Raw genomic sequence first — 15,499 nt, 5'->3', positions numbered from 1 at the left:
TGCTTCTCCTCCGCGCTGGCGCGATCCCGGCTTCATGCTCCGGCGTTCGCCTCCGACGCGGGATGGCAGCTGAATTCGACGTCACCGCCGGCAATGGTGATCGCGTCCGGTCGTGGCTGCCACCACCTCCCCGTCCAACACCCGCACGGACGAGCGGCCAACCGTGGAATCATGCGAGCCGCATCAAATGGCTTCAGATTTCACAGAAAGTCATGTTCTACCCAAGTACCTCTCTCTCCCAAGTATCCTCTATGAGCTCCGATCCGTCCGAGCCCACCATGAGCTCAAGCTGCAAGAACGTGCTGCGATAAAGAGAAAAAGCGTTGAACGAGATGCGCAGAGCATGCAACTCCGAGCTGAGGTCTCAACATGTCTCTTTACAATAAGAGAAAGAAAAGAAATGGAAAAAAGAAAGAATTACTTTGTAGCTCAAGCATGAAGCCGGAGTTGACCAACACACACCTTATACTAAAAAAACTCAAGAAATTGCCATCGATGCAAAAAATTTCTTACTAGCTGCTGAACAGGACTCACCAAATCGGGTTGTCATTTGTACCAGCGTTCAATCATGACGCCAACTGAATTTAACTGAGCTCTAGATCAGATAAAAGATGCCTCATCCTTGCTTGCCAACACTACTGTCCCTACTGTCCGTTATGCAAACATATTTTAATTCTTCCTTGTCCGCCTAAAAGAAAATCACATGATGCACTTTGTTTGATTTTTAGACATCCCCGTGACCTACTGCATGCACATCTTTCATTCATAACCTTTTCTTTTCAAACCAATCCGGTAGCCCATTCCTTGTCAACCAGATTCCCCAGCGTACTCCAGCAGAAGTGCGATTAAAAATTTCATATTGGGCACACCTTCTGATATAGCTTCAATCGTCGAATTCAAAACGCAGGTATGTCTCGCCACCTGCTCAGCAAGGAAGCCACGACACCCCTATCTCCTACGCGGAGGCCGTGCGACATCGCGTCCCCGCATTCACTGCGGGAGCGCACCACCAGCGGCCGGGCCATGGCAGCTGGCCGGCCTTTACTGCAGAGGTTCCGAGCTACTCCGCCTGGCGCAGGGGTCACCGCCATGAGGGCCAACCTCCCTATCGCGGACAGGTTGAGGCTCCGCATTACCGCCACCGTCAAATCGACCCGTCGCCGGAGCCGGGGTGGACCAAAGCCAAGCCACCATATTGGTGGAGAAAGGAGCAGCATTCAAGTGCCCGACCGCGTTCCCCGCTCAGGAGACATGACCCCCACTCACGCAGGCACGGGGCTCCGGGCGCGGCGCACTCAAGGCTCAACGCTCCGCCACCGGCCTCCATCTCGCCGGCCTTTCGCGAATGCAAGAAGTACGGAGGGACGCTGCTTCATTTGCCTTGCAACCTCCCACCGAGCCAGAGACTGCAGGGATCCAGTGAAGTGTTTCAGGTGCGGGCGGTCCGGGCATATCGCTGCCCATTGCGAGCGGCCGAGGAGGCCGGTGAGCGTGCCACCCCCACCACCGCGTGCGACCCATCGCCCAACCATCCCGCCACCACCGCCACGTCGCCGGACCACCAACCTTCCCCCACCGCCGCGTCCTTCACCGACCTCGGTGATGGCGAAGTTGGGCTACCCAAGCACAAGGCCTGACGAAGACACCTTCTTCGTTCCTACCTCCTTCGACCTGGAACAGGAGGTGTTGGAGTGGGAGAGCTCCGCTATGGTGGTGGCGGCAATGCGCGCCCCGGCGACTATGGGCGTGCGGGAGATCGAGGCCGTGGTCCTTGATGAAATGTGCCTGCACCGCGGCGACCGTACGGCGCACGCGGTGAGCGCCGGCTCTTTCGTCCGGCAACGGCGAGCCACGGCGTTACCTGCAGGTGTTTTCTCAGACAAAGCAAGTGTGAGCTGGAGAGGCCTTCTTTGGCTGAGCAAGCATATTGATGGATGGACATTTTGGAGCTGACACTGAGTTAATTTTTCCGTTGTTAAAATCCTTCTGTATCAGACATCAGTCAAGTTGGTGAACTAATCTCCATTACAGTATAATGGTTAGCTCGAATGTAGAACCTGATTGGCTTTATTGTTGCTGTCTCCATTCTGCCAACATGCATCCCATATAAGCCTTGTCAGAGTCCACAAGCTACTAAGAATATGCCATGATCCACCGAGCTAGAACTGCTTTGGGTAGATGCCCCTTAATTTATTTAGCTTGTAAGCATGCATCCGTTGCTGCAAAGTCATCATAGAACTGTTTCTATATCACTCACTCACTCATTCATCTATCATGAGTGCATTTTAGAATCTTGAGTTCATTTCATATGCATCATGTTTTGTTCGCTTGGTGCCAACCGTGTTATCTTTATTATATATGAGATGAGGCAGCACTGGAGGTACATGAGTGCTTCCCCTTGTTTTGCAACCCTGAAGAGATTTATCGTGGGTTTGTGGCCGACATGGTAGTTGTCATCATCATACCTACAAATGACTTTTGCAGCGGCGACAAATTAAACTTTTTCCTTGATGGCTAGAAGTATAAACTTAACAGTACCCAGGATAAAACCAAGAAAGGGCCTTTGACAAAAAAATGCAACAATGTACATTCAAATCTGAGCTGAACTTTTAACATATGGAGAATTGAAATGATAAGCTTTTGTTTAAGCAAAGTAGGAGTTGGCTAACACGCGTCTTCTTCTGCACAAACATCAGAAACCGCCAACATTACATAAAAAGGAATGCTACTTTTATATTATATTTCTTGGTTGGGAACTAGCTGAACATGACTCAGATTGTCATGAGTCAGAAGTGGAAGTGAACTAAATTAATTGAAGGCTAAAAACTCAAATACAAGATTCATCGTGCTTGCTCCTTTGTTCTAACTGTTGTCCAAGAACAATATTAGAATTTTTGGAGCTAAGCCCTTGTGAAAACATATTTCATTTCCCCCCTACCAACCTAAGAAAATATTAATTTTTCTCACATCGCATGACCAACTGCATAGACATTTCTCATCGACAACTAAACAATGAGCAGCAGTGATAGTTATGAATAATTATGGTGGTACAAACAAGTTCCAGGCATGATTTTCATTGGTATTAGATTTTCCTTATTGTTGAATATGCATATTGACTCCCATTTACATCTTTATCATTGTCTCGCACCGCTTGTGCTGCAAATAAACCAAAACGATCCACCATAGAAGTTAATTCGCTGGCAAATCCAAATGACACAAAGAGCTGTTTGTTGGGTCTAACTTCACTTAGTAAGTGTGAAAGAAGGAACTAAACATGTGGCATATGGCTATTGGAAGTGTTAGGATGCACACTAACAATATAGAGAGAGAGGAATCAACAATGAATATGGGTGTCGCTCCCGGCACCGCGCAGTCCCTCAACAAGCTCATGTTGTTGCCGCTTGGCATATAAGACCAGATGCCATACACGGGGTGACAACCATCCGTGGCGCTGCTGCCGCAACCTGCCACTAGGTGCGATGGAGGGAAGCATGGGTCGATGTGGCAATGGGAGCTGTTGCAACCGCAACCGTTGTTGATGGCGGCTGCTCAAGGGGCAACGCTGATGGCCACGGCCGGCGGAGAGGGTCTGTTGTGTCTACAACGGCCACAACCACGAACGATGACTTGGCCATGAAGGTCACAACAACAGCCATCAACCATCAGGACGGTGAAGAGGAGCAATGGTGGCGATGAGGACTGCATGATTGATTAGTTTATGACGACTGTCATTAGCAGATTTGCCCGTTTGATAGCCGCAGCTTGGTTTCCCTTCTATATTCTCCAATCTCTCTGATATAAATTAGGAGTAGCAGAAACCATATGCCTGCAGCATGCCTAACTATCCAGCCGAGCTTGAGACTCAAACAGCTGTATAGAAGTCAACATCCACCATGTTGTTTAGGATTTTGGTTTGCTCCAATACTTCACTGGTTACCCATATATGATATATGTGATGAAGGAGTAACACAAGATGTACAACATTTTGAACCGCATCCAAGGCATGGCACGGGTCTATATATACTTGGTAGCCGACCCGTTTATCTGTCGAGTTCATAGCTAGTAGATAGTAAAAGCATGCATCGGTTGCTGCAACTGCAAGTACCCTAGGAAGTGTTCGTATATCAATCATTCAGTTATCAAGTCGTATTCCAGAATCCTGGGTTCGTTTTGCATGAAACAGCGTTGCATTTCTTCTCTAGTGCCAATGTTGATTGTGTGACCTGCTTGTCTCATCAGTTTTCATTTGCAGACTTGCCAAAATTCATGCACGCTGAGAGTTCTCGATCGCAGGGCCGAGAACGTACTGAAGAAGACTCAGCATCCGACCAGGACCAGGAGTTCGTTGTCGATGATAAGAAACCAAGAAATTGGGTGAAGATACTCGAGCGTGCCTGAAGATCAAATACTCGCACCAAGTCTGAATCTCAAACAAGAGGTCAGTTTGGCTGTTTGTCTGTTGCCGCATGTGAAGCTGCTTCAACGCATCTCATCGTCTCGTACTCTGCCCTTCATCAGGACGCACTACTGCGTTCCTCCTGCATTTGCTTCGCCAAGGCTTGGCTGTCGCGACGACGGCGGCGGATGTATTTCCACGTCGTCGTCGGGGAACTGGCGGCGCCGAGGAACACCAGAGAACGGCGGGTTCCAACGATTTCAAATCCTAGCAGCCAATTATCAAAAAGAAAAAGAAAAAGAAAAAGAAAAACCAGCAGCCCACGGGTTCCAGCGAACGGTGGGCTCGGCTAATTGGGCCGTGGCCCAGAGAACGCTCCTGAAAATTTGAGGGTGAGGTCGTCAGGACGAATCTTGGCCGCACTATCCGCATCCAACGGCCTGCGAGAACCCGAGCCCGGACGGTAAATGAAATGACGTCCGGGGTGGACGGCAGATGAAGTACCGACCACCCCGTCCTGGCCGTCGGCCTGCCCACCGCGTCGCCGCTCGCCGCCGCGCTCTCCCGTTCGTCACCGGAGGCAACGCCACCGTGTGAGAGGCGCACCGTGCGTTCACCCTCGCGTCCGTCTCTGTGGATGAAGCATCTGCCTTGGCGTCGCCAGGCTCGCCTCTCCGGCCCGCGCGGCGCTGCGTTAACCGCCACATCTTGTCCGCGCGCGCGGCGGCGCTGACACTCGCCGAGGAGGGTCCTTGACGCCCGTCTCGTCGTCGAGGTCATAAAGGTCACAAGATGTCACGAGGCTGCCTGCGATCGCGGGGAAGACGCCTCAATGGACCAACCGACAGTGAGGTCGCGCCGTTGCAGACGGCCTGGGTGGCCATGCTCCGGGCTCGGAAACGACGGCGCGACACCGCGTCCGGGCGTGGCCTCCACCGGAACACCTCGACGACCAACGCCGGCGGCGCGGACACACGTTGAACCACGGCAAGACATGCCGGAAAATCACGGACAAGACGTGATCCTAGAAGGCCTCTTGCATTTTAATTTTGTGGTAGTGTTCTGCAGTTCTGGTCCGAGGATCAACTCCGATGGAAAATCTGACTCTACAACGATACCAGCCTCATTCAGAAACTTGAGAATAAATTCCGGTTGTCAGCGAGGGAACGGCAATGACTCTTAGATTGCTCTCTTCAATCATCCATTGGAACTTCAACACAGCCGAATGGAAATTGGCCTCCAAGATCATCGGCTCGTCTAGCCAGACTTGATGACTCTAAATTTAGTGAGTAAGCGTGAAAAAAGGATTTCAACTGGAGATAGCTTAGAGGGACCTAGCCTATCAGTGCAAATCGACAACGTGAGTATATAATAATGGAAGGCAAGTCAATAGCCAACATGGTATTTTGGTTTCCTCCCATGTTTCAGAGTTTTCCATATAAACGGATCTATTGGAGGAGAAGTGCAAGTTTCTTTGGTAACTTGATGTGCTGCGTTCATCTTAGCTTCTTTGTAAAAGCATGCATCCTTTGCTGTAAGTCATTCACTTCCCATTTGAGTGCCCCTTATAAGCATGGGGTCCTGCAATGGAAGCAGTTGCATCCGCAAGCATTGGTGATGGTGATGGCACTGCGGATGACGCTGATGGCGGTGAGAGTGGAGAAGGTAGGTTGTGTACCATGGTGGTGTGATATCGTGAAAGCTCGATATCCGAGCAGGTGGACTCCGGTGGCCGTGAAGGTCACATCAACAACCATCAACCATCAGGATGCTGAAGAGGAGCAACGACGGTGAGGACGGCATGATTTATAAGTTGATGAGTGCATGGAGCAGAGGTGCCCTTTTGATAGCCGCAGCTTGGTTTCCCTTTTAAATGCATCAATCTCTCTAGTATCAATTTAACATTAGCAGAAAGACTGCGTCCGCAGCGCGGCTAACTATCCAGCCCAGCTTGGGATGCACACAGCTGTAGAGAAGTGAACACCCACCATGTTGTTTTGGACTTTTGGTTTGCTTCAATATTTCATGGCTACCCATATATGTGATGAAAGTGCGACACAAATGCTTGAACTCGTACAACATTTTGAACCGCATCCAAGGCTTGGGTGTATATATAATACTAGTACTTGGTAGCCGACCCCTTTATCTGTTGAGTTCATTGCTAGATAGTAAAAGCATGCACCTACTGCTGCAAGAGTCATCTAGGAAGTGTTCATATATCATTCAGATATCATGCCGTATTCCTGAATCATGGGTTCGTTTTGCATGAATCAGCGTTGCGTTTCTCTCCCTAGTGCCAATATCGATCGTGTGACCTTCACGAGATGAAGGGGCTCCAGTGTGAGCACTGTGCTTTAGCTTTGTCTCATCAGTTCTAATTTGCAGCCTCTGCCTAGATTCATGGCATGCACGCCGAAAGTTCTCTGATGACCAAGAACTGAAGACGACTCTGCATTTGGCCGGACCAGGAGTTGATGATGAACACGATAAGTCTAATAATCATGAACTCCTTCCAATGCGCCAGAGTCTCCCAAGAAATAGACCGAATTAACTCGAGCCTGAAGATCAAACACCTGGACCGAGAATCTCAAACAAAAGGTCAGTGTTGTTCCTCTGTTGTTGCATGTGACTATGCGAGTGCCCTTCAGAATCGTGGGATGGTTTTACATCATGCATCAGCTGAGCAGCGTGCCAATGACGGTTCGTGTGACCTGCAAGACATACAAGTGTCCGAGCAGGCTAGACTGAATTATCCTGAAGAGGTCTGTTGCTGCTGCAGCTGCTTAAACGTTTTTTTATGCCGATCCTTGAGCTGCGACGGCGGTGGCCGCTTGCCTCCGAACCGGCGTCAGCCGGCGGCGACGATCACCGGAGGCGGTCGCCGAACGAGGCCACCAGAGGCCTGGGCGCATGCGCACACCAGCCCACCGGATGCTCTCAGCTCAGCTGCGTTGTTGGCTATGGGCCGGGGGAAAGAGCGGGCGGGCTCCCGTAACTGGGCTTCCTCGAGGCCCAGAAACGGCTCCCGAGTGAAGCTGCCAGGTCGCATCGTGGCCGCACCGTACGGATCCGACGGTCTGGATGACCTTGGACCCGGACGATAAATGAAACACTGTCCGGACCGGGGTGGACGGTAAACCATATGCCGACCACCCCGACCAGCGCCGGCGCCGTCGCTTTCCTTCGCCGTGCGCACCCGGTCCGCCACCACGGTCGCCGCCGCCGCATTTCGTTCCCGGCGCGCGTCACGTCCTCCTGCCTTGCCGCGCGCCTCCGGCTTCTCGGTGAACAGGATGTTTAGGACCTTCGTGGTTCGTGCACTGCCTGCCTTCCCTTCCGCTGGTGACCCGGATCAAAGGGCGGTGCTGCTCCCGCCGGCTGACCCCCCACGTTGCCCGGTGACCATCATTTTTTTTATGCGAACTACGGATCAGCCTGAACAAATGTGAGAAAGCGTTTACAGAAGGATTAGAACAACAGCAAGCAGAGGTTTCATCCCTCTCCGTCTGGTGACCATCTCATCTTGCTCGATTTTACGGCGGGCGGACCGCCTGAGGTGACCATGCGCCAGCCCATGCTCTTGATCTTCAAACACCTCGCGCGCCAGGTCTCCGCACGAAGAAGTTATGGAGCTTATCTGATTTTTTTATCCTGATCGTAATTCACTATTTCATAAATTCAGCGATCTCAGTCGGTCTCACGGTACTTATGCAGAAGGAAGAGATGGCGAGCTACTAGAGATCCTGAGACCGGGGATAGCATAGAAATTCAGAAGGACCTTCTATTCAAGAACTTGCCTACATTGAGACGGTGGTTACGAGAGTATTTTGTAAAACGTAAAAGACCATTCAAGGTTAGACGTTCTTATATGGAGTGCCGTTACACAATGGTGTGCGAGAAGGTCGATTGCAATTGGAGGGTCTGTGCTCAGAAACAGAAGGCCACGGGAAAGTTTATATATTCGCATTGCTGGATGCATTGCAACTAACTTCAAAGCGAGAATTGTGTGGGAGTAGTAACGTGTGGAGGGTGGTGTAGTGGTAAGGGTTTCGACACTTAGAGAGAAAAGGGGCGAAGGAAGGGACCTCCCGTTGTGTGGGAGGGGTCTTTTGGTTTTGATTCCTCTCAGGAAGCAATGTATGAGTTTTCAGTTGAGATCAAGAGTGATTTCACCAACGAGACACCTTTCAGAAGTTACGATGCAAAAAAGATTAGCCAAAATGCATGCATGGTGAGGACTGCTTAGTGCAAATGTGCACCGAGGGGGTGGATGGAGGTCACCATTTCTTCAAATGCCTGCGGGCATGGGTAATTGTTACTACTATTGCTTTGTTAAATATGTTTCTCTTCTTTTCTACAACATATATTTGTTACAGTCTTTCGATGCTTCAGAAAACTGCGGGTTCGTTAGGTTGGCCGATCCTCCTCTTATTCATCCGCTGATCATCCGGATCAGGAGTACAAATACTACCTGCAGAATCGTATCTTCGATCTAGAAATGGATGACAAGGATGAGGAGGAGGATGATGATAGCGGCAATGGTGCCGGGTCACAGCAGACATTGTGCACTAATTCATATTGTAACTGCCCTTGTCATAGGAAAAAGGGGCCTCCGCCGCTACCGCTGCCATCGCCTACAATAGGAGGATACTCTGGAGAAGGGGGCAACACAATTTGCTATGTGGGAGCACTACTAGGAGTGATCTATCTGGTTCACATGCTATATCTATGTGTTTGTTGTTTCATTTAATTACCTAAAGCATGTTAGGTTCAGTCCAGAATCTCTTCACCCTTGTTTTGTTGAGGTCCTCACATACCACTTCTTGTGTTGTGCGTGATCAATTATGTATTGCACTACTTTGTTAGTCTTTAATTCCATTACATTAGTTTGTTGATTACCTTTGCAATATTATAATAATTATTATGAGTAAAATGAATGAAAAAATTACACTAGTTCACTAGAAGATACCATACATAACAGCATAATGAAAAATCAAGTACATGAGAACATAGTGAAATTATCCGGTACAGGACAACATAGGAAATATTGCAATACTTGACAACTTTGAGCATTGCTAAACTATAAAACTAGAAAATCTTGCATACTACTGGTTGCAACGAGTCCGCTTCCCCTTCCTCAATGTATCGGGATTCTCCTCCATAGCTGCTTTCGCACAGCGGAATACACTTAAACTTCTGCTCCCTCTCCTCCCTGCGCTAGGCAGCATGGCTCCTTTCCATCTTTTCTTTGCGCTCCTTTTCTGTTGCCTCCTCTTGATATCTCTTCTCCAACAACTCTTTCCGCTCCGCATCCCACTCCTTTATTCTCTGCAGATGCTCCTTGTCCTCCTCCTTGATCTCGGTGTCGATACATTGCTTAAAATCACATAGCGGGGAGGGGTCTACAAAACATGAAATAGTCACACAACTAATATTTCATATGTCAAAAAAATTAAACAAATAATCAGAATTCTCACCATCAACCCAATGCGGATCTGATAGGGTATACTGTTGAACGCATAATTGTCACACATCCAATACCTCTGGTTATATATTTCCTCTTTATCTGACTTAGCTATCTTGTAAGGATCACCGCAGTAGTGCATCGGTACAGGAACACCACTAGGCAGCGTCAGATGGGTGAAAGCAGTTCCCGTCATCACTCTTAGTTTACTAGATTTACCATAAGGTTGCATAGTACACTCATTAATAACTAAACCTTAAGTAATAACGTACAAACGGTTTAATAATACATGAAATATAGACCAAATCAATACGTAAAAATTAAAGAGGGAAGAGGATACCTTGCGTCCGAAAATCTATAGATTAAATCAAGATTCTCAAGATCCAATATATCGATTGATGTGGTTCGGCGGGTTGGGCAGAGGAAAAAACAGCGAATGGGCAAGAACAAATGGAAGAAGGCTCGGCCATGAGAAGGTTGTGATGGTTTTTTAACCTAGCTTGGTGTCAAGATCTGTGACGCCTGGCTCAACACCAAGATCTGTGGCGCAAAGGTCCCTGCCACGTCGGCGCTACCGCAGCAGCCACGTGTAGCGGGGGAAAGGGCTAAATTGCAAAAGGTACGGCTGTTTCCACGGTTCCAGTCTGGGAGGTCGGTTGGTTGGATCGTCGGATGGTTGGGGTTGTAGAGTGGGAGGGAGCGCAGCACGGATTGGATCTTTGCCAACTGCATGCCCACTGTTTGCCTGCTGCCTTGCCAAGCGGGTTGGTTCAGGAGGACATGTCAGAGCCTCCGAGCCAGTGGCCTCGTGGGCCCGTCACAGTATCATCAACTTTGGACAGCAAATTAAAGGGCAGCAAAGCAAGCATCTCAGAGGAAAATATCTAGATACCCTGCCAAGTGAGTGCATGCCCACTGTTTGGTTGGAACCTCTAGCCTCTTCTAGTCCGCCCGACACCTGGCGTACGTCTGCCTGCTTCCTTCTCTGCATGCCTGCACACAGGAAGGAACTGCAACTGGGCCACTGGGGGATGAAGCCTGATGACACACACGTCTGACTACTACAGGACTGGGTGAGAGTGACGATGCACACATCCTGGAAATTTCCAACCAAAGGAAAAAAGGGTAAAAAAAAACCTTGTCACGTACCAGTACCACTCCAAGCATGGATGGTGGATGGATGTGAACACTACTGCCCTATCGGCCTAACGTGCGGTTACCCAAGCTGGAAAAAATGTCCGTCGGTTCCGGTAACCTTGCGACGTTCGGAAGCAGCAACAATAGACGGCGACGGGTGGTGGTCTCTCTTCCCAGCGAAACCGCTCCAGGAACGTAGCAGCCAGTCAGCGGTGGCGCGCGGGCCCACGCGTCGGCCGCACTGGCGCGGATAACGAAACCGTGTTCCCAACCGACCGGGATCCCGCCTGCCGCCGCCGGTTTCGCAAGGCTTTCCGCCTCGCCCGAATCGGCGGCCGCGACACCGACAGCGACCGCCCCTCCCGACTCCCCCCTCCCTCCTCTCACCATCGATTCGATGGCTTCGCTCCGCTTGCGTCGGTCCGGAGCCAGACCAGACCCCCTGGATGGCCTTCGTGAATGGCACAGCCCACGGTTTCGCTACCACCACCTCCTCCTCCAGACGCTCCTCCTGCTCCCGCTTATAGTCGCGTGCCGCCGCGCCTTTCCCTCCCCCATCGCTGCCGCTCCCCTTCTTCCTCCTCCCATCCCGTCCTTATCGCTACCTTCTTTCTCCAATTCCTCGCTGCTGCCAAAAGATCGCTTTTTTCGTGGGGTTACTGTCGGCTTGCTGGTACGGTGGTTGATCGATGGAGGTGGTTGCTGGGGGAGTGGGGGTGGCGGAGCCCGCCGCCGCGGCGGCCGGGGAGCACGCGGCCAAGCGGAGGCGGGTCACCGCGGAGACGGCGCCGGCGGGGGCGAGGCGGGCCGGAGGAGGGGTGGCGCGGCGCGGGAGGCGGCGGCGGGTGCAGGCGGACGCGGACGCCGCCGCCGTGCAGCGGCTATTCCAGGCCTGCCGCGACGTCTTCAGGGGCCCTGGCACCGTGCCCAGGCCCGAAGAGGTCCAGCTGCTCCGCGCCATGCTCGGTGCGTTTCACAAACACATTCTCCCCTTTACCTTATTATTATCCCTGCATTCATCTGCTCGTCTATGTAATCCAGAGCTCAGCGTGTAAAAAATTTCGCAAAAGTTCTTGAATTTTGAAGCATGGTGACGTAATCCACTCTCCAAAGTTCGTTACGCGAGTTTGTCTGATCAGAAACAAAATAAACCGGAATGGTTGGAGGAGCAAACATGTTTTTCGAATTTTTACTGTGCAGTGTCTTGATTGTTACTGCTTAACGTGTTTGATGAAACGCAGCAGACTAGCAAAATTTTGATTAGCGCCATCTTGTCCTAGGAAGCTTAAGAGTCTCTGCCACAACATATATTATTCATGGGTTTACTGAATTTTAGTTGCCTCTGATAAATGTTTGCAGATAGGATGAAGCCGGAAGATGTCGGCCTAAGCCCGGATCTCAAGTTCTTCAGGTCTAGAGATGCTGCTCAAGGAACCCCCACAATTACACACACGACAATATACAATTGCCCAAATTTCTCGGTAAGCTTGTCTGTTGTGCGAATTAACTCAAAGTATGAATATGGTCAACATCTAAGGTTCTTAGCTGAACTGCGGTATTAAAAAAAAACTTGTTCTTACGAATGTCGCCCCCCTTGCCTGGCAGATGGTTATCTTATTTTTGCCGCGGAATGCGGTCATCCCTCTCCACAATCACCCTGGAATGACGGTGTTCAGCAAGCTGCTCCTCGGCTCCATGCATATAAAGTCATATGACTGGGTTGATCCTGATTCTGATCCGTCAGGGACCAGCTGTTCATCGCAAGTTGATGATCAGTGTAAGCTTTTTGCCACTCTATAATATATTGTCATCAGTCTTGCTTCGTTTTTACTGTCATTCACCCTCTCTATATAGTGCAAATGTCATAATGTTCAGATCTATTTTCTACAGTGAGATTGGCAAAACTGGTGGTCGATGATGTTTTTACGGCGCCGTGTGACACCTCAGTACTGTATCCGACGACTGGAGGAAACATGCATCGTTTTACTGCCATTGCGCCTTGCGCAATCCTCGACATTCTTGGGCCCCCGTACTCCATAGAAGAGGACAGGGACTGCACATACTACACCGATATTCCATATACACAACATTCGAGTAAGTAGCCACATTTTTTACCTCTGATGAAATCTGAATACTTTGTGCATCCACTAATCACTAGTAGCTCTTAATTTGGACAAATGTACCATACCGCTGTTTGCCACTTGAAAGACACATCGCTGTTCCAACTAGATTCAAAAGGCCAACCAAGTTGGTTCAGGGAACTCATTATTTATTGTATTGACATCATGCTAGATATTCTATATTTGTTTATTGAAAAACTGTGGACGGTTTAGGCATGATCTGCAAACATGTAGCTAATGATAGTTTATCGAAAACAGTTGTTTTGCATGGAGCAGCCCACTGGATGGGGAAATGTTTCTGTTAGTTAAATAACAGCCAGCAGAAGGCTTTGTTTAAGAATTCAGGTACAATCCATCTTGCAACCTGACCACATGATCAGTGGTTTAAGCACACAGTTTCGCCCTTAAAAAATGTACCAGCTGGAGCCTCCTGCTGTATAAAGTAATCTAGCTTCACCCTTAAGATATTAAACAGATGAACTGCAATAGATAATTAGTTGCACTAATCTCTAGTATCTTGCAACTTGCAATGCTGATGCTTGTGCTAATTGTATTGCAACCCTGGAAATTAAATTCAGTTGCTCCTTGGATGTTGTTGTCAGCGTTTTCGTGTAATTATCAGCTGTATATTAGTTCTTGCAACTGCATTGAGGCTCACGGAAGGTTGATTTGTGTTTCTGCTTGCAGCGGCAGACGGCACCGGCGACCTAAACAACCTTGAGCAAGATCAAGGCTGTCTGGCATGGCTCAAGGAGATCGACATGCCGAGGGAGCTGAAGATGTGCAGCGTCCACTATGGCGGCCCGCCAATCTCTGACAAGTGACCGCTGGCTGTCGCCGTGAACGAAGGCCTGCTCGATCTCTCGTGTTGTACTTGTCCTGTACCTAACTGAATGATGTCCAACTGATCATGGCTGGATCGGACCATCGTCTAACCTTGTGAATAGCACTAGCAGCAAGCCATAAGCCTTGACAGACTGACTTCCACCAGTTGGCCAGAAATAGAATGCTTGCTTGCTTGTGTGCACGCGGCGTTGTTGTTGTTAGATGTTTTCTCGGTCTTTCTTCCTTTCTTTTTTTTAAAGAAAATGTGCTCTTTTGGTTCGTAGTTATAATACATTGATCATCCATAGTTTTCATTTCGTTTCTGTCTGTCAAGTGTTTGCATATGTTTCTAATTTCAAGTAGTTTTCCATGCCGTGGATTCTGAAATCCGAATGGGAAATATGGACCCCCTGTTTGTTTTTTGGGAGGAGGAATAAGATGAACTGTGGGTGCAAATGCAAGTCAGAAAAAGTCAGAGAAATGCATTCTGTTCACAAAAGGGGGGAAATGGGAAACACGTTACCCGCCGTCAAACTGTTTTCCCTCGCAGAAAACGAATATGCTTTTTTAGATGTAAACATCATTTTGAACTGTTTGACTTTTTTCTCTCTATGAACTGTAGCCAAAGCTCAATTTCCAAACAGTAGGTCCACTCCCAAACTGTGGGTCCTGACATCTTAACGGAAATGTGATGAACACCAAACAAGATATAGAAGGACATTCGTTTATTTGTATACACAGCACGAACGAACTATATATGGGTGCAAATGAAATCACTGTTTTGCGATTATATGGAGAATGTTTCTTGCAAATATGCCAAAAAAAAGAACAAAAGAAAAGAGCGGCCCATTTTTTACCCACTGACATGTCGGTGTGGGCTAAACGTATACGGGCCCAGTTAAGAAAGGCCCGCAATACAGTTGGGCTCGTCTGTTGCATGCCTCCTAACCAAAAATCAAGAACAGTTGGCCACAAAACCCGATACTCGAACCCAAAATATCTGAACCTGAGCCCAAAATATTCGAAATTTGAAAAAAAAAACCACAACTTTCCAAAACCGAAGTATTTCACGATACCATAGTATTTTTATAAAACTAAGAATATACTTTGCATCGACCTTACTTTGTTTGCCCAAGTGTGCTGAACATTTTACCACCTCGAAAAGTTATGGCTTGCACATTTTTCTTTGTTGGCACTAGAAGTGCAACGGCGGATAGTAGCTTAAACGGCTTAGACCGATGCCAAGAACACAGTCGTGATGCAAACAAAGATAAATGGATGGTTTTCTGATCGGGTTTGGGCCAACTCGTGGTAATTCATGAGGATCTCCTTGACGTGAAGCACCTCGTCGATCTCCCGTGTGTCCTCGACAGCATGGTCGGCCATGCAGCCAATCCAATGCATTCTCCGTGAATTCCGTGCCATCTCTCAAAACGACTATTGGAATTTCCTATTTGGTGCTGATTTTTTCGTTATCTCTAATGCTATGTTCCGTTTGGATCTTTTCTAACTAATAATTAGCTAGCTAATCATTAGCTGAGTGCATTTGGATCCATC

At 48.8% G+C, this 15,499-nt stretch overlaps 1 protein-coding gene across 1 annotated transcript; it reads left to right on the top strand.

The window, feature by feature from the left end:
* Nucleotides 1-11,373: 11,373 nt before the first annotated feature.
* On the top strand, nt 11,374-14,269 carry LOC112883900 (plant cysteine oxidase 1-like). Its single transcript, XM_025949164.1, has 5 exons — nt 11,374-11,963; nt 12,357-12,478; nt 12,603-12,774; nt 12,888-13,091; nt 13,805-14,269. Exons 1-5 carry the CDS (start codon nt 11,687-11,689, stop codon nt 13,939-13,941), a joined length of 912 nt encoding a protein of 303 aa, XP_025804949.1. The 5' UTR covers nt 11,374-11,686; the 3' UTR covers nt 13,942-14,269.
* Nucleotides 14,270-15,499: the final 1,230 nt, after the last annotated feature.

Source organism: Panicum hallii, chromosome 3 (genome assembly GCF_002211085.1).
Source record: "Panicum hallii strain FIL2 chromosome 3, PHallii_v3.1, whole genome shotgun sequence".
NCBI lineage: Eukaryota > Viridiplantae > Streptophyta > Magnoliopsida > Poales > Poaceae > Panicum > Panicum hallii.
The sequence above is the reverse complement of the archived record's forward strand: the minus strand, read 5'-3'. Positions and strand labels throughout refer to the sequence as shown.